This window comes from Cimex lectularius, unplaced genomic scaffold (genome assembly GCF_000648675.2).
Source record: "Cimex lectularius strain Harlan isolate CLEC.00 unplaced genomic scaffold, Clec_2.1 scaffold254, whole genome shotgun sequence".
Taxonomy (NCBI): Eukaryota; Metazoa; Arthropoda; class Insecta; order Hemiptera; family Cimicidae; genus Cimex; species Cimex lectularius.
The window spans coordinates 274,967-292,961 of record NW_019392818.1 but is presented as its reverse complement, the minus strand read 5'-3'; the positions used below and the strand labels follow the sequence as shown (position 1 = coordinate 292,961).

Sequence of the window (17,995 nt, the reverse complement as noted above, 5' to 3'; positions counted from 1 at the left end):
TTTATTTTTATTGATATCGATTTCGGGGGCATCAGCCTCGTTTTGTTTTTGGAAACGCATGAAACATTTTTTTTTTTTCCAGATGCTGCTAAAACAAGCAATGTGCAGGAAACAGTTGGTGGAGGTGGCATTACAAAACCTGACCTATTAAGTCAAGAATTTACGGATATACCACTTGCGGGTGGAAATCAGCCACAACCACCTGCTCCGATCGGACCTCCTCCTATGATAGGCTTCTCTCGGGTCCAGAACCTTTCTAGGTATCCTACTAACACAACATCTCTTTTTAATACCATTCCCAACAGTACGACGATGTTTTCACCTTTCCCTGTGGAAAAAACAGTAAATGCCACTATTTTTGTACCGCCAGTTTCTCAGATTGGCCCGACAAGTTGCAGTCCTCTTTTTCAAGCACAGCAAGATGACCATAGTCCTAAAACTCAATATTCTTGTTCATCTTCTAATTCCCCAGATAACATTTCAAATCCTCAAGTATTAAATCCTGTATTGCCAACAGGAACATTATCTTCTTCAAGTTCTTCTATGTTCAAGCCTGTACAAAATTCTTCAACTGGGGCAAGTGTTCAGCCGATGAGTGGGCTGTCTATGCCTCTTCCACCTCCAAGTAACACCCATCCTTATAATAAAACTCCTTGTTCTTCAAGTTTGCCATATCCTTCTTTTCAGAAGAGGGCTCCTTCTGTTTTGCAACCCAATCTGGGTCCTAATGCTCCTAGACTGTTTCACCCACAACCAGTCAGCTCAGTTTTCCCTTCAGATCATGTGCCGGAAGCAGTTGATTCACCTGGTGCAGCAGGTTTAATTACAAACACTGCATTATTTCCACCTCCATCCACTCCCCCTAGCTTCACACCATCTTCTACCCCAGAAGTAACTCCAAATGTTTCTGACACCACAGAAACACCGAAAACAGAAAATCCTTCAGCTAGTGCACAGGGTCCCCCTACTCTAATACCAGATGGTGTATCAAATTTTCCTACATTAGGTGGTGATTTTCAAGCATCTCTTACAAATACTCAAGTGAAGCAAGAACAATCTACTGCAACTGCAGTCTCTGAACCTGGAGCCCATTCAGGCTCAACCCCAATGCAAAATGCTTCATCTCTTTTCCAACAGCTACAACCTTCCACTGATGTCAGCAGCACTGCTGGTTTTTTCTCACAGATACCCCAGAGTTCATCTTCTCAACAGCACTGTGACAATTCAACGTCTAAGCCAGCTGAAGTGTCTTCTAGTGCTCAGCTGTATTTTCAATCAGTACCAAATATGGTTAATTACCCTGAACAGGCACCTCCAGCTTCATCTATGCCCTTAGTAAATGCTTTGTTAACATCTCCCTCTCCAGATGATGCAAAATGGGCATCATCCAGTGATGCTAGTACATTTCCACCACCCTCTACTCCCTCAACCTTTCCAACATCCTCTACCTTCCCACCATCTGCGTTTTCATCATCTTATACATCCTCAACATTTCCTCCTTCATCTATGCCTACATTTCCAATATCATCTTCTCCTTCAATTTTTCCATCTCCATCTGCACCCTCTACCTTGCCACCATCAACTTATCCTTCTACCCTTCCAAAATCATCTACATTTCCACCTTCATTTACACCCTCTAACTTTCCACCAACATCTTCTCCCTCTACTCTTCCACCAGCATCTTCTCCCTCTACTCTTCCACCAGCATCTTCTCCCTCTACTCTTCCACCATCATCTACAACCTCTACCTCCTCACTACCTTCTACCAATTTTACCTTTTCACCATTTTCTTCTCCTTCTACTGTTCCACCACCTTCTATTCCATATAAAGTTCTACCTTCATCTATTGCCCCTGCTTACCTACTGCCTTCTACATTTCCACCATCTTCTACATCCTCAAACTTTCCACCACCTAGTACCATCCCATTGCCCCACCTCCCTTCTTCCTTTTCTCTACCTTCGAAAACTTCATTTCCACCATCTTTACCCACTGTGTCAAATATGTATGGTTCAACTGAGCCTATCCAATCTGCTGTTGAAGCTGTCAGTTCACCTCAGCTTTCTTCTTTACCATCATATAACAGTTGTTTTCCATCTTCTTCAGTGGCAGCATCAAGTGCTCCTTTTCTCCCATCTACATTCACATCTTCAGTACCATTGTTTGGTATAGGTCAAACTGTCAAATCTTCAGAAGCAATTTCAAATGGCCTCACCGCTCTACCGACAATATCTAATGTGACTCATTCTTTTCCTCCCAGCCCTATCGCAACAAGCACTAATCTCCCTACATCAGTTATGTCAAGTAATCTAACCTCAATCAGTCCTCAGTCTACGACGCCGTCTACTCAGGAATATTCCCAGATAACACAGCCAGACATTCACGTACCGTCTTTTATGAGTGTTCCTCCTTCCTCAACCACTTCTCGACCACCTCTGCTTCAACCTTACCCTCCCCCTTTACAGACATTTTCTGCGCCACCAAAGGATAAAAATTCTTCACTTTTAACTCCACTGCAATATAACAAATTCGAACTTAACTCACAAGAAAATAATGCAACTGAAACAGATTCAAAAGAACAAAGTGAGACTGTTGATGAAGATGAATTAGAGCAAATTCCGTTGGAAGATACTGTCCCATTTTACAATCCTGCATCTTTAAACATTCATAAAGCACTACCAAAAGAAGGTATTTCAATGAAGCACATCATTCAATTCTCTTTAGAAACGTAACTAATTTTATTTATAAATCTAGAAATTGGTAATACATTTCGACTTAAGAGTGGCCTGAAAAGGCCGACATATGCTCCAGTCCCTGACTTGGAAATTGCACACCAGAAAGTCGAGCCAATGACTCAGGCCGCTCAATCAGGTGAGGAAACCGGCAAAAACACCTCGGCCAAAATTGAACCGATGCTGTCTGAGAAACTGAACTCTCCAGAATTAGTAAGACCATCGAGTGATTCGCGTCACTCATCCACTTCAGAAACAGTTACACTTAGTGCAGTGGTAAGTCATTTTTGAAAAATTGACCTTCAGAATGACATATATCATGTTTGAATTGATCATACAGGGAGCGGAACAAATGTACAATCCACCCTATCATCATTGGTTTTTTAAGAAAGGCGGTGAATCTAAAGCACACTGGCAGCCGTTTTCTAGGATTGATTCATTAAATTTAGAACAAGCGTTTTTATCCAGTAAGTGATGTTCAAAATATCCCAGAATTAACTTTAAAGAATGTGAACTGAAGAAAATTTGTTTAATTAGATATCACACAAGAAACCACTGTTTCTACCGACGGTGGTAGATATGATGTCGAGGTACTACAAAGGAGGAAAAAAGCAGTTTATTGGGAAGAGCCGGTTGGCGAGGTAAGGAGGTGTTCGTGGTTCGTCAAAACACCCATAGACGGAAGGTACATCCCTTATGACGAGAACATAGCCGAATTAATTGAGGTAAGATCTGATTTACAATATTCAACGCTGAACAAATAAAATGCATTTTAATATTAGGGCGAGTATAGAGAAGGATGTCTGAAGAACGAGTGGAACAGGCGGGTCGAACTAGCCGATGGGGAAGTCATCATTTTACACTCGCCTAATGCCATGGCCCATCATCAACGTTCCTCCTCACCCGACACCTGGGGAAACGCTCCGGTGAGTTTATACAATATTTCTTCTAATTCTATAGTTATTTACTTTTATATCTATGTTCTACGCAGCAATGAGAAGCTAATGCTTGTGTGCATTATGCTCTTAAACATAGCCTGGACATTATTATTTTCTTCTGAAAAGTTTAAAAGTAGTTTACTGTTTACCAGACTTGCCTAGACATCTAGAGCCCAAAATTTATTGAGTTGGTGCAAAATTAACGCAGGTTTTGAAAATTGGTTTATTTTCGCAGGTGCTACAAAGCTAAATCCTCAAATCTAATTTATGGATTATAATAAATACTTGTTATCTTTTGTACAGAGCATTTTATTTTATACTGAATTTTGTATATGTGAGTGCCTGCAAAGTTAAACTATGTCCAAACCAGTTTTTATCAAATTTATTTGTACCAAGTTAAACTTTGACGAAGTGCAGCTTAAAGTGCGCGTAACATCAATCATTGTTCACGGAATACTGCTAATAATTCAGGTAATTCATTTAAAAAGATTGAAAACAGGACTGGGTTACGGCCTTGGCTACATGTAAAAATTCTGTTAGCTCATCATGCACACTAACTTTTTCCCTAAAGGCATTTTTTTTAAAAGTCGGAGGATCTCACCCGGGCAGATGCTTGGCCAATGATGGATGAAGATCCGTTACATAGCCCAAGTCCGGGGTGTGCTGCCACGCTTTACCATCCGTGATGTAATTTAACTGCAGTTTATAGTCCCGGAAGTCTCAATCGAAGAGACCACAATGTTCGAAGGGTAGATACGATCGTTTTTCTTATCATGTTGCCATCTAACAGATTTGTGTTAGGCAGTCAATTCCAAATGGTCCTTAATATAAGGGTGAGTCATCAGGAGGCGTTGTACATCTCAAGACATCATGCATCAAGTTCTCTATTACTGGAGAGGCACCGAGTAGAAAACCGATTATTCACAAATCAGCATCTCCTTTGTCACTTGAACAATAGTAGGCTGTTCTCTTCACAAATGGGTCTGGTTTGGTTTCTGGTAATGAGATGGCTGGAACCGTGTATGGAGAAGATTTGAAGGACACTTTGCGTCAGTGAGTCACAGCCTTTTCAAAGACAGTCAGTTATGGAGTGGCATCAGGTCCACGCCTGTACAGAACTAATTATCAAACAGCATGGATCTTTGGCTGCTATTGGGGACAACTTAGTGTAAATGCATAATGCATGTGACTCGAGTTTTCACTTATTGCTTGAGGATAAAGGATTACTTCAATTATTTGGTCAACACATTCTCCTGACCATGAATCCGATAGAACACTTACGGGACATGATAAAGAGTCTGATTAGACATCAATCATCGCCTCAAACAAGCGTTGAACATCTTCTACTCTTGTTGAAGAATGGTATTAAGTTTCTCCCAAGATGAAATCTGGTTGTTTATTTACTTGCTGTCTAGGAGATGCAAGGCCAGAGGAGGTAATCTGTGTTATTAAGAGCAAAATTAGGTTATAAATTGTTAGATAAATTTTAATCTTTCTCTGAATGATTTTCTGGGGTTTTCGTGAATTTTCTTTCAAACCATCATAATAAATAATTTTTATTAAAACTCATGAATTTCTAATCTTGTTTAATTTGGTTTACACTAAAATAAGTCCATATAAGTCCATGTTTAGCGATCCTAATTGACCAAAATAATTATTCTTTTTATCTAAGGTCTGAAAGTTTGAAAGGTTGTAGGCTGAGATGAGGAGTCCGAGGGGATCAAAGTCACGTTAGCTCAAGTGGTAGAGCAGCGGCGTATTTAGCCGAAGATCGTGGGTTCGAATCCCGCTAGTGACACTGACTTTTTAATTCCAATCAAGACCTTAGATAAAAAGAATCATTAATTAAAATGTACAATAAAATTACATATTCACTGACAGGCAAAAAAATTTGCCCACTCGTTAAATAACTAGATTTGTATATATTTTTATATATTAAATCAAAGTTTCACGTTTTTTAACATTTCATAATTGCGTCTTTAAAAGTAAAAAAATTAAAAAACGAAAGAAAAGTAAATTGCTAAAGAAAATGAAAATAAAAAAACGACCGCCAGATAAAATATGTTTTAGATTTTTAATTAAGATTTCAATATTGCGTGTTTCCTCCTCTTGCCTTATTGCATCTCGAAGATGCCTCGGCATACATTCTACCAGACCAGAATTGTCTCTTTGCTGGAGGTTACCACGTTCTTCACGAAGTGTCCTTTCAAGAACGTGGAGTTATCAGGAAGTGATGAACGTGCTCTTTACTCGTCTTTTGAGGTTATCCCATAAATGTTTGATTTGGTTCAAGTCTAGAGAATGGGCTGGCTAAGACTCTGATGTTATGCTGTTGAAGGTATACGTTTGTACTATGCAAGTGACATTGGACGGGCATTATCGTGCATTAGAATAGGATATTCCATCGAGGATAGGCAACGCATTATGTTCCAAAATTTCATCCACATAGCGAGTGGCCGTCAAAGACCCTCCACGAACAACAACCAATTCTTTGCAACTCTCCATTGAAATTCTCACCCACACCATCACTGAGCTACGTTGAAAACGTCGGCTCTGGGAAAAATTACAGGCTTCGTACCTTTCATTTCACCTTCTCCTCATTCTTTCTCGCCCATCTAGAGATCGTAGAGCAAATCTACATTCAACTGTAAAAAGTATAGCAGACCTTTTGTCCAAAGACCAATGGCTGTGTTCTTGAGCAAATGCGAGCCGTGCAACTCTGTGTGGTCTGGTCCTCTTACAGGGGCGAAAAGCCATCAGTCCATATTGATTTCATCTTCTTTGAGCAGTGCTTTCAAGAATTTGGTCACCTCGAACTTTCTGGAGCTGATGAATCGCTTGAACAACAGTAAGGTGCCGGTTTTGTAAAATTCTCAAAGTCAAAAAATGGTCATCAAGTGGTTCTGTTACCCTAGGGCGTCCAGAACCGGGTCTTCTGTGGTAGGACCCAGTTTCTCCGAAACGTCTAACAGCATCTCGTAGAATTTCATAGGGAACTCAGATGGCATTAGCTGCATACCTGATGGTACGTCCATCATCAATAAGCGCTACACCACGCGCAAATATCCTCAGCACTAAGTGGCATTTTTAAGTTTATAAATTGAAATGAAGTTTTAAAACAAAGATGAAAACTAAACAGTTTATTGCTTCAGAATTCAAACGAGACTGAATAAACATTTTAAATTCCCATGTAGAAATGTGTGGTGATTAGTCTGTCGATGATTATTCGGAAATTGTCTGTTGTGACGTTGGTTTCAGAAAAACGTTTTCTTTATCGTGTCAATTGGGCTCTCTCAATACAACACACAAGAATGGCACAATTATGGAGAAAACAAACTCTTTGAGCCCTGAAGATGATCTTAATAAAGATCGAAATGTTGGCACGATAAAGAAAATGTTTTTCTGAAACCTACATCACACCAGACCGCATCTCACGATTTCCAAATAATCATTTTAAATTCCGTAAAAAGTAAGCATTGAAAAATTCTTTATACTTGTTTTGGATTAAGGATTAAGTGTTTACGTCTAATCGATATTCCCAATTTAAACCATAGCATAAAACGAATATTGTTTGATAAAAACAATGAGACAAATTAAGGGCAGAATTTTCTTTTATCGAGAAAATACAAAGAACCAGTTGGGTGGAATTTTTTGTCTGTCAGTGTAGTTTGAAAAGACAAAATCTGAGTGTCCAGTTTTTTAAATTTTTGTCTGAGTGTATTTTTTGGGGAACTCGTTTGCATTACTGATCATAATTTATCATAATAATTTAATTATTTCTATAAAAGAAAGGATTTAAAGTGGGGGTGAGTATGTCAATTCACTTTTTGGAAAAGATAGTTCTACTCATGGAAGTTTCAAGCAGTTAGCTGGATTTTGAGTATTAAATGCTCACCATGAGGATGAAGATAATACTCGAAATCCGGATTGCTGCCTAAAACATCTATGAGTAGAACCATTTTCCATAAAGTGAAAAAAGTTAGCTTTTTTAGTTGTTAAACATCATTACAAAAGGTAAAGGGAGTTATAAATAAAATAAGAAAAATAGTTATTGAATTTGTTATTTTAGAAATATATAATATATGGCACAACAGAAAGTACAAGCGATAATTTGTTAGACAAAGGCGAAGTTCAATTTTATGATTTTAAATATTAAATTACAATAAAAAATTAAATCACAGAAAATCACATAAAAATCATCATGATCTTATGTATGATAAATGTGGCTAAAACAACAATGTGACTAATATAGTTGACATTGTGCCATTCGAGAAATGCATTTTCTAAAGTCACTTGTTTCGAGTTTGTCATGTCGATGAGGACACCAAGGTAAGCCAAATGGAACATGGCCAATGCGGTGAACAAATTGTTAACTGTGTGCACAATTAGATTGTTTGTCGTGTTCCTGTGCTTGTGACACGGTGCAGAGCATGACCTAGAACTGACGCAAGCGCTGAATCTGTACGCCAAGTCTGAACGGAACGAGTGTTCGACGTAAGTGTAGACGCCCAAAGAAAGCAATACAGCGGCAAGACGCAGGTTGAGACCGTGGAGAAGTGCGCTTATCAGATACGTCGACATCACAGCCACAAGCGAACCGGCTTGGAGGGTGGTTTTGAAAACATAGGTCTTAAGCCATCTATGAAGCGGTAAATTCCAGTAGACGACGACCTCGACGAGCGAGTGCGGTATCTCAATGCTCATCGGTTTGGACACGTCGATGCGCTTGACGTATCCAGAAAACAACGCGGAAGTCTCGGAAACATACGACACGAAATAGTGGCTGACTCTGAAAGACATGGCGTTCCTATAAATTAACCAAGGCTGGGTAGAGTTGTCTGGGACGACCCACTCGAGAATGCACACAGAGAGCGTGAAGAATATCAGCGATTTTAAAAAGCTCATGAATATCCTGTATATCCACTTTAAGTCCCACTGGTCGTTGTCCAGACAAGCCAGGTAGTCCGAATAGGAGACCCAAGGGCCAAATATGCTCGTACCGGGGCAAAGCGCATACCCGAGGTAGTTTAAAAAGTTAAGTTTCTTCACGCACCCGTTATCCAGATCAAAAGCGTACGAAATTATTTTGATAGCGGTCATCATCTGGGGACCACGGATCCTCTCCCATGTTTGTGATTTGACGAGTGACATCTCTGCGAGGAAGAGGTACGTCAAAAGCCCCGCAGCGATGCAGTAACCCCTGTACCTTCCGAAAGACGACGAGACCTTCTTCAGGGCGAGGTAGCACACGAGGACCATCCCGATGGTATGAAGGCAATGCCCACTGAAGAAAACATAAAGGACGTAAGAGCCCGATACCGCAGAAGCCAAGTGGTAGAACGTGGATGAAAACCTCGCTATCTGAGTCGCCGTTCTGAACAGGAGGCAGACGAGGAAGAGGTGCAGAAGATTGGCGTAGGCGTCGAGCACCGTCGGCTTGAGGCAGTAGCGGAAGACGTCGTAGACGGTCTGACTCTTCATGTAATCCTCCTGCTCGCCCAGGTCGTAGAGGTCCTCCTCGTCCATGAGGTCGAACCCCTCCAAATCCGGACCCAGGTCATCGTACATGTTTCACATCACAGATCGAGTCAGTTTTGCATGATTTGGACGTTGTACGTGTCGTGCCTCGCAAGTCCTGACATGATAGAAGCCGACGGCCGGCCGACAGAAGCCTTCCACGGCTGTAAACATAACCTCCCGCCCTCCTTACCTCGATTTTTCGACCCTTTATCGATTATATTTATTTTATATATTATTTATTATACCTCATAAATGAAAACAAAAATATAATAATTGTTTACTTTTGAAGTAAAGCTTTTGTAAACAATATACAAATGAAGAACATAGAAAACGGCTTATTTCCTTGAAATTTGAATATAATTATTAAGTTAATCCATGGTTAGTCATAATTGACCATATTAATTATTCCAATTAATTATTCTTTTTGTCTAAGGTTTTTGGTTGAGATGAAAAATTAGTGTCATGAGTGGGATAGCTCAAGTCAATGTGGACTAATAAAAAGAAGTAATTACTTCATTAACACTCCCCGTGGCCCCTACATAAGTCGCTAAGAATCAAATTCTGATTACACGACATTTGAAAAATGGCAAAAAGAGGAAAAAGTCAAATGGTTGTAGGCTGAGATGAGAAGTTGCTGTTCGAGGAGATAGAAATCAACATAGCGCAAATAGTTAGGGCAGTGGCGTAGTGAGCCGAAGGTCGTGGGTTCGAATCCCACTTATGAAACTAATTTTTCATCTCAACCAAAAACCGAAGATGAAAAGAATAATTAATATGGACAATTATGACACTATGTAAATATGGATTAATTAATAATTAAAAATAAATAATTACTACACTAACAGCTCCCCGTGGCCACTATATAAGTCACTAAGAATCAAATTCTGATTTACACAACATTTGAAAAATGGCAAAAAGTGGAAAAAGTTAAATGGTTGTAGGTTGAGATGAGGAGTTGGTGTCCGAGGAGATAGAAATCAACATAGTGCAATTGGTTAGGGCAGTGGCGTAGTGAGCCAAAGGTCGTGGGTTCGAATCCCGCTCATGAAACTAATTTTTCATCACAACCAAAAACCATAGATGAAAAGAATAATTAATATGGACAATTATGACACTGCAAATGTGGATTAATTAATAATCAAAAAGAACTAATTACTACACTAACAGCTCCTCGTGGCATAAGTCGCTGAGAATCGAATCCTAATTACACAACATTTGAAAATATGGCAAAAAGATGGCATATTTGAATGGTGGGTTGTAGGTTGAGATGAGGAGTTGGTGTCAGATAGAAATCAATATAGCACAAGTGGTTTGGGCAGTGGCGTATTGAGCCAAAGGTCGTGGGTTTGAATCCTGCTCGTGGCACTAATTTTTCATCTCAACCAAAAACCTTAGATAAAAAGGGTAATTAATATGGTAAATTATGACTACTAAGCAAATATGGATTAATTTATTAATTAAAAAGAAGTAATTACTATACTAACAATTCCCCATGGCCTCTACTTAAGTCACTGAGAATCGAATCCTGATTACACAATATTTGAAAATATGGCAAAAGAAGGAAAAAGTCAAATGGTTGTAGGTTGAAATAAGGAGTTGGTGTCTGAGGAGATAGATATCACTCTAGTGTGCAAGTGGTTTGGGCAATGGCGAAGTGAGCCGAAGGTCGTGGGTTCGAATCCTGTTCGTGACACTAATTTTCATCTCAACCAAAAACCTTATATAAAAATAATAATTAATTGGAATAATTAATATGGTCAGTTATGACGAGCAAATATGGATTAATAATTAAAAATAAGTAATTACTTCACTAACAGTGAAGTGGCCACTTTACAGGTCACTGAGAATAGAATTGTGATTACATGACATTTGAAAATAAGGAAAAAAGAGAGAAAAGTTGAATATTTGTAGTTTGTGATGAGTATTAGTATCTGGCCCTGATGCTAAAAATGCAATACAAAACATGATTAAAAGAGTGGCAGCGTCGGTGGGCCGGATCGGCAGAGAAGCTGTTGCGTATCAAGAGCACTGATCAACATCAGGCTACACTTCCAAGATGTCATCATCAGGGATGGAAAGACAACACCACATCACATTCCAATAGAAGAAATGTTGACTGACATATTGACTGAAGGGCTAGGTACTATGACAGAAGCACAACATCACAGCATGCAAGGGCTGAATATTTTAAAATGTTGTAATAGCTCAGTTCAATGGGAATTGCTGGACAAACACATGTGACAAAACAGTGCCCTAACGGTTTTGTTCACACCATACAATTGGCCTCAATTTTTCAAACATAATTGTAATAATGGTAAACGATACAATCTCTTGATTTGAGGGATGAGATCTGAGATGCAGATAAAACATTTTTTTTAAAGGCTTTGCTACAAAGATAAGTATCGATGAAGTAAAATTTGAATTTAATTTCTGTTTAGCCAATGCAGCAAAAGCCGAAGATTGTCAAAAGAGGTCTGGATGACATCGAAATAGCAGAAGGTGAGCCGGAGCAGGTTGATCATCTTCTACTCGTCGTTCATGGTATAGGAAAAGGGTGCGATTTGCGCTTCAGAACATTGGTCCCAGTTGGTAAGTGTATTTCTTAGGAAAAAATATATCTCTTAAATCATGTAATTTTCTTTTAAAATAGTTGACGATTTTCGGGCGATATCTCTCCAGCTGGTCCAGTCACATTTCAAAACGGCTTCTAATTGCGGAAATGTCGGAAGAATCGAAATCCTGCCGGTGGAGTGGCACAGGGCTTTGCACACTGAAGTGATCGACCAACGTCTGGCCGGTATCACTTTGCCCAGTATACCAAAGGCGAGAGAGTTTACAAATGAGACCCTCCTTGACATATTATTTTATACGAGTCCTGTATTTTGTGAAGTAAGTGAGGGAAAAACTTTATTTGGGATTAACTTTTTCTTTAATTTATTGTGTTTATTTTTTTAGAAAATTGTCCAAGCAGTCGGTGCTGAACTGAACAGAGTGTATAACCTTTATCTTCAAAGAAACCCCAACTTCAAGGGCGGCGTTTCAATCAGCGGACATTCCCTCGGCTCGCTCATACTTTTTGACATGCTCAGCAATCAAAGAACAACCGTTCCCACCCCAGTATCGCAGCAGTCGGCGATACCAGAAGTACGCATTGAAAAATTTAATCGAAAGTAAAATCTGATGTTTTGAATGTGGAATTTTCATCCAGGACGAGGACATGCCTGAATTGGGTTGTTTAAAAACAAAAGCCAAGGTCAGCAGAAGAATGAGTTACCTAACGATCGGATCCACCGGTGCTGGCCAGCCTTACATAGTGTATCCCCAGCTGCATTTTCAACCTCAAGTATTCATTGCATTTGGTTCGCCAATTGGTATGTATATTTGATACTTTTTAGGTTTGGGGGGAATAGTTCCTACACCTTTCTTTAGATATAGAGATATTTATAAATTTCTTAGCTTGCCTCACACCTGCGTTGGACCAATGCCTGAGTTTTTCTATCTCAAATCATTTTTCCAGTTTTAATTTAAGCGTACACACTGGTGTACCAAGTTGTGATTTTTTGGCTAGTTGGTCTACCAGTTCATTTAATTTTATACCTTCATGTCCCTGCATCCACCTCAAGGTAACATTATGTTCTCCTAGGACAGTGTTCGGCAAACTCGTCATCCAAAAGAGCCAAATATAATCAAAAATACAAAATTGAAGTTTATTCAAAGAGCCATTTTTTGCTTTAGTAGACATTTTTATGGAAATAATTAAAATTAAAAGTACAGTCTCGAGCTTGCCTTTGCTGAATATGTCTTAGTTTAACTAACGGTACATTAAATAAAACTTGCTATCATTTTTATATAAAGATAATATTTATTTAAAAATATAACAAGTTAAATAATATAAAAGGTATCCTTAAAAAAACTGCAAATACTCCACTAATGTGAACAGTGGCCTTGCATTTCCCTGGAAAGTAGGGGTAAGTCAAGTTTGCATGTTGTTTTTAATTTTAGGCTTGATTCCAAGTTCTCATTGATAAGCCGATTTCTTAATCTAGTCTTGATAAAGTTCATGCTTGAAAATGATTGTTTGCATAAATATGTAAACCCAAATAAGGAAAGAACAGCAAACGCTACTTTCTTCAGTTGATCATCATCATCCAGGTGTTAAGAATCAACATATCTTCCCTCGTCAGATCTTTCAAAGCAGACCGTTTGTGCTGTAAACTTAATTCACATTTATTTTTCTCCAATAGCTGTAAATTGGTTTAAAGATGCTCGAATTTTGAGCTCCAAAATTCCTTATTTTTAAAATCCAGCAACTGTATTTCAAAGCTGCCAATATCAATATTAAAGGGCAAGAAATTAATTTCTGTTACCGTGGCATTCAGAGGTTTTTTTTTTTTTTTTTTTTTTAAACAAAGGCTTAGCGTCGCTTTGTTGTTTCTAATGTCTTTCAACCTGTAAGCAAATTTCTTCAGGAAACGTCTGCGCACATAGTGCTTCCTGATGAATAATACAATGGTAAGTATCTCGTGATTAATTTTTTCTTTAAAAATAACGACAATCCCATTTCTTGCACCTGTCATACTTTTCGCTCCGTGTCTGCACTAAACATTTAGTGAAAGAGCTGCAGCCAAGAAGTCAAAGCCGCATGAGGCTTGCGATCCGCGGTTTGCCGACCACTGTCCTAGGACAAATAGTAAATTTACTCTCATACTAGTTTGGAGCTAAAATGATCACAAATGGCCAAACAACTCATAATTTAAAAGCCCCTCTATACAGTGGCCTAGTACAAGCTATTGCCATTGGGTGGAGGTTTGGAGGTGCAGTGCCGATGGCATGATAGTATTGGCGAGGGATGGCTTTGAGAGTGGTTTTTCCTCCCACATCAAGGCCCGCCGCAAATTGAACCCAGCCCTCGGACAGCACACGTGTGTTCTGTGAAACGCATTTCCAGGTGATGTAGCGCAAATTGAGCCCATTCCACGTCCAGCCCAGTTTGACTTTGACCACGCGTGGTTCGTTTGCGAGAGCCCCACAGATTTCCTGTCTCCTTCACATCGTAACGTGACGAAAGTTGAATTGAAATTGTGCGGGATAAGCCTGTATTGTATGACACAGTTGCATTAGATCAATGATCTGTACAAGAAACTTTGCCCTCGAGATCGTTACAGCCCCGATAGATAATTCTGATATGTAATTCAGTGGTTAATAAAGTAGTAATGATAAATCAAGTAGTTGTGACTTTTTAGTTTTTTTTCTAACTTACTATCAAAGCACCCTCGAAAATGTTTACTTAAATTTCATCAATTTAAACCTATGAACTAGGTGGATTTGGGAAGTAAATCTAAAATAATACTAGTAATATTATTTAGTATAAGATTAATAACAAACATTCTTACCTGAGGCATACGGTCAATTTTTCTTCACTCCTGAGCGGTTGTTGAGCAAACAGGCCAAAGTCGCTAACTCGCAACTCTCGACTCAACCGAGGCTTCAATTTGGATAAATAAAAAAAAAAAAAAAGATGCTTTTCAAATGTTTTTTTAGACTTAGTATTTCCTTAGTTTTATAAAGGTTTTGTGGATATTTTGACCAAATTTTAAGAAGATTGATACATGAAATCAATTTGAAATAGCAACAGGCCAAAGTCGCTAACTCGCAACTATCGACCCAACCGAGATTACATTGCATCCCCGTAATGTCGTTTTTTTAATTAATTCGTTGAACTGCATTCTGTTTACCTGGAAACAACCCCTAAATACGTTTTCTGGAACTTCCTTACATATCAAATACTCTCCATGAAAACTTCCCGCACCTAGGTGGGCTCTTCTATAATTAAAAAAAAATTTTTTTGATAACAAACACAATAAAGCAAAGTCCTCAGTTTCGGACTAAGATTCTATAGAAGGATTTGCCATAAAGAGGACATTGTTACTGGGTCAGTACTGCGTTCAATGTGCGGTACCTCGACAAAACATGGTGTGTCGTGTGGGAGATGTGTTGGGTGTAGGGCAAGATGTGTGCTGTCCGTGGGCTTTTTTTGCGGCGGGACTTACGGGAACCAGCCAGGTTAAACGAGGCACTCAAGTTTCTACCCCGAGCGTAGATGACCTAAAATGGCCCAGGGACTGATATCATCATTATAGTGGGTCATTGTGTAGTCACCTTTAAATAGAAACATTTAAACTTTGTAGCTTGGTTGTTTCCAATCATTTTGGTCTCCCTATCCATATTATTTTGGTATGTTGAGACACACAGTGTATTATGTTGGGTTTGAATACAGACATTAAGAATAATACAATTAATTAAGGTTTTTAGTTGAGATAAAAAAGTCAATGGCACAAGCGGGATTCAAACCCACGATCTTCGGCTAGATACGCCGCTGCTCTACCACTTGAGATGGGAAGTTAGTGTCCGGGTGGATCGAGGGAGGTCACGATAGCTCAAGTGGTAGAGCAGCGGCGTATCTAGCCGAAGATCGTGGGTTCGAATCCCGCTTGTGCCATTGACTTTTTTATCTCAACTAAAAACCTTAATTAATTGTAATATATTAATTGGTAAAGTGGACCACGAAATTAGTGAAATTAAGAATAATTCTTGCATTTCTTCTTTTGATCAAGATGATCAGACTCAAACCTATGATTAAAGATGCGACTGCAACGCAACTGAGACAAATAATGATTGGAAACGGCCAAACTATAAATCTCCGCACATCCCATAGGGAAATCTCACAGTCTTAATTGTCCAGGGATGTTTGTCACCGTGAGGGGCATTGAGTCGCTTGGCAAGGATTTCAAGTTTCCGACCTGCCAAAGATTTTTCAACATCTTTCACCCCAACGACCCGGTAGCGTACAGAATAGAGCCGTTGATAAGCCCCGAAATGTCCGGTATACCAGCCGTGATGATTCCTCATCACAAAGGGAGGAAGAGGATGCATTTAGAGCTGAAAGAGACGATGGCACACGTGACGGCCGCTTTGAAACAGAAACTCATGGATTCTGTAAGATCGACTTGGAATACAGTCTATCAACTAGCAATGTTCCAGCGGCCTGATTCTTCCCTTCAACATGAAGTCGACAAGGTAGATTATTTAAAATTTTTTATTTAAATTCACCGCCATCACCCTTGACAGATGTTGGCTAAATAATTGGTTCGCTTTAGGTTCTTCAGGATGAGGTTCTCCGAGGTGGAGATGTCTCTTCTCCGACTGGTTCCTTCCAGTTGTCCTTGACCGATGAGCAAGGTTTGGAACTTAGAGTCGGCTCTTTGAACGGTGGAAACCGAATCGACTACGTACTCCAAGAAGCGCCTCTTGAGACCTTCAACCAGTATATATCCGCAGTCAGAAGTCATGTCGTATACTGGCAAGTAATTTTGTTAAAACTTCATTAGTTTGTTACTAACACTTTTTTTTTTAATTCAGGGAGTCGGAAGATACAGTGTTGATGGTGTTAAAAGAGATATACAAGACTATGGGGATTTCTGCAGACGTGCAGTTGCCGCAACAGATCCTACCGTTTGACATTAGTTCAGACGACAACTCAGAATATACGGATAATGTGAATTTTTCACAAAACCAATTTTCGCAAAAATAAGCTGTTTTTCTTTTTTCAATAGTAAATTAATTTTGAAATTATATATTGTTGATATATTTATATTAATGGACAAATAAATATATATTTTTGTGGCTTGTTTTTAATCTTCTACTGTTGTAGTTTCCAATCTCATTGGGTTTCCATTGCGCGAAAAAATCACTCGTGCAACAAAACACGAGAATCACTATGAAAACTATCTCAGGTTAACCATTTCCATGAGGTGAAACAAGGTGAGCATTTGCTATCATGGCATACTTTTTATCTTTGTCCCATTTTGATGCCCATTTCTTTTCATGCATCTTCTCTCGTTCTCGTGACAGTTTTATCTTTGGCATCCCACAAAAATCAGTAGCTGTGATACATTCAGATAAGTCGAATGCAGTCCTCCTGGTACATCCTCATACTCTGATGCAAAAAAAACCTGTATCGGTTGGCTAAACCCAAAACATCCTCGTGCTAAAAGTTTCACAGTCTTGGCTAGGTATTTACAACGTAAGACAAATTTTGGGAAATATTTGCATGAATTTTCATGCAGTGGAAACCCAGCTTTAGGTCATAATCTTTAAATAGTGAAATCATGTCTGCCTATACTCTGTCGGTGTGTTTGATGGATTAAGTCAGGTTTTTTTATAGTTCTAGTTGGTCTTTTCCTTTTTTAATTTTTGTAATGTTTTAATTGGTGTTAACAATGCAAATTATTGTTAATTGTTTTGTTACTTTTGATGATCATTGAACTATAATTGTAATGTTTGTATCGGTGGTGATGTTGATTATTGATCGATGGACCGATAATCCGATTACCACCAATACAAATACCACAAGTTAATTTAAAAAAAAATTAGTTCCTTAAATTCACTAATTTCGTGGTCCGCTTGACCAATTAATATATTACAATTAATTAAGGTTTTTAGTTGAAATAAAAAAGTCAATGGCATGAGCGGGATTTGAACCCACGATCTTCGGCTAGATACGCCGCTGCTCTACCACTTGAGCTATCGTGACCTCGATCCACTCGGACACTAAGTTCCCATCTAAACCTCACCTTTAGAATTTTCCCTCCTTTTTGCCATTTTTCAAATGTTGTGTAATCGGATTGGATTCTCGACGACAAATTGTTGGGATTGTTCGAATCCCGCTCGTGCCATTGCCTTTTTTATCTCAACTAAAAACCTTAATTAATTGTAATATATTAATTGGTCGTGGACCACGAAATTAG

The 17,995-nt window shown here is 38.9% G+C and overlaps 2 protein-coding genes across 3 annotated transcripts in view; one reads left to right on the top strand and one right to left on the bottom strand.

Moving 5' to 3' along the window:
- Positions 1–16,830, top strand: part of LOC106670555 (mucin-5AC-like) — a 36,754-nt gene extending 19,924 nt beyond the window's left edge. The window contains exons 2-13 of one of the 2 annotated variants that reach the window (XM_024228399.1): positions 83–2,686; positions 2,753–3,006; positions 3,071–3,197; positions 3,268–3,455; positions 3,513–3,656; positions 11,627–11,777; positions 11,839–12,077; positions 12,144–12,332; positions 12,397–12,559; positions 15,931–16,265; positions 16,346–16,548; positions 16,608–16,830. In XM_024228399.1, coding sequence (XP_024084167.1) covers positions 83–2,686; positions 2,753–3,006; positions 3,071–3,197; positions 3,268–3,455; positions 3,513–3,656; positions 11,627–11,777; positions 11,839–12,077; positions 12,144–12,332; positions 12,397–12,559; positions 15,931–16,265; positions 16,346–16,548; positions 16,608–16,779 — 4,769 coding nt within the window. In that variant the 3' untranslated portion in view covers positions 16,780–16,830. The remainder of the gene's footprint in view (positions 1–82; positions 2,687–2,752; positions 3,007–3,070; positions 3,198–3,267; positions 3,456–3,512; positions 3,657–11,626; positions 11,778–11,838; positions 12,078–12,143; positions 12,333–12,396; positions 12,560–15,930; positions 16,266–16,345; positions 16,549–16,607) is intronic. The other variant, XM_024228398.1, reaches the window with a different exon arrangement.
- LOC106670556 (protein-serine O-palmitoleoyltransferase porcupine) lies at positions 7,714–9,370 on the bottom strand. The gene has a single exon (XM_014401014.2). It carries the CDS (start codon positions 9,234–9,236, stop codon positions 7,854–7,856), a length of 1,383 nt encoding a protein of 460 aa, XP_014256500.1. The 5' UTR covers positions 9,237–9,370; the 3' UTR covers positions 7,714–7,853.
- Positions 16,831–17,995: the final 1,165 nt, after the last annotated feature.

Coding starts and splice junctions, on each gene's coding strand:
- LOC106670556 (XM_014401014.2), bottom strand. CDS start 9,236: ATGTACGATGACCTGGGTCCGGATTTGGAGGGGTTCGACCTCATGGAC.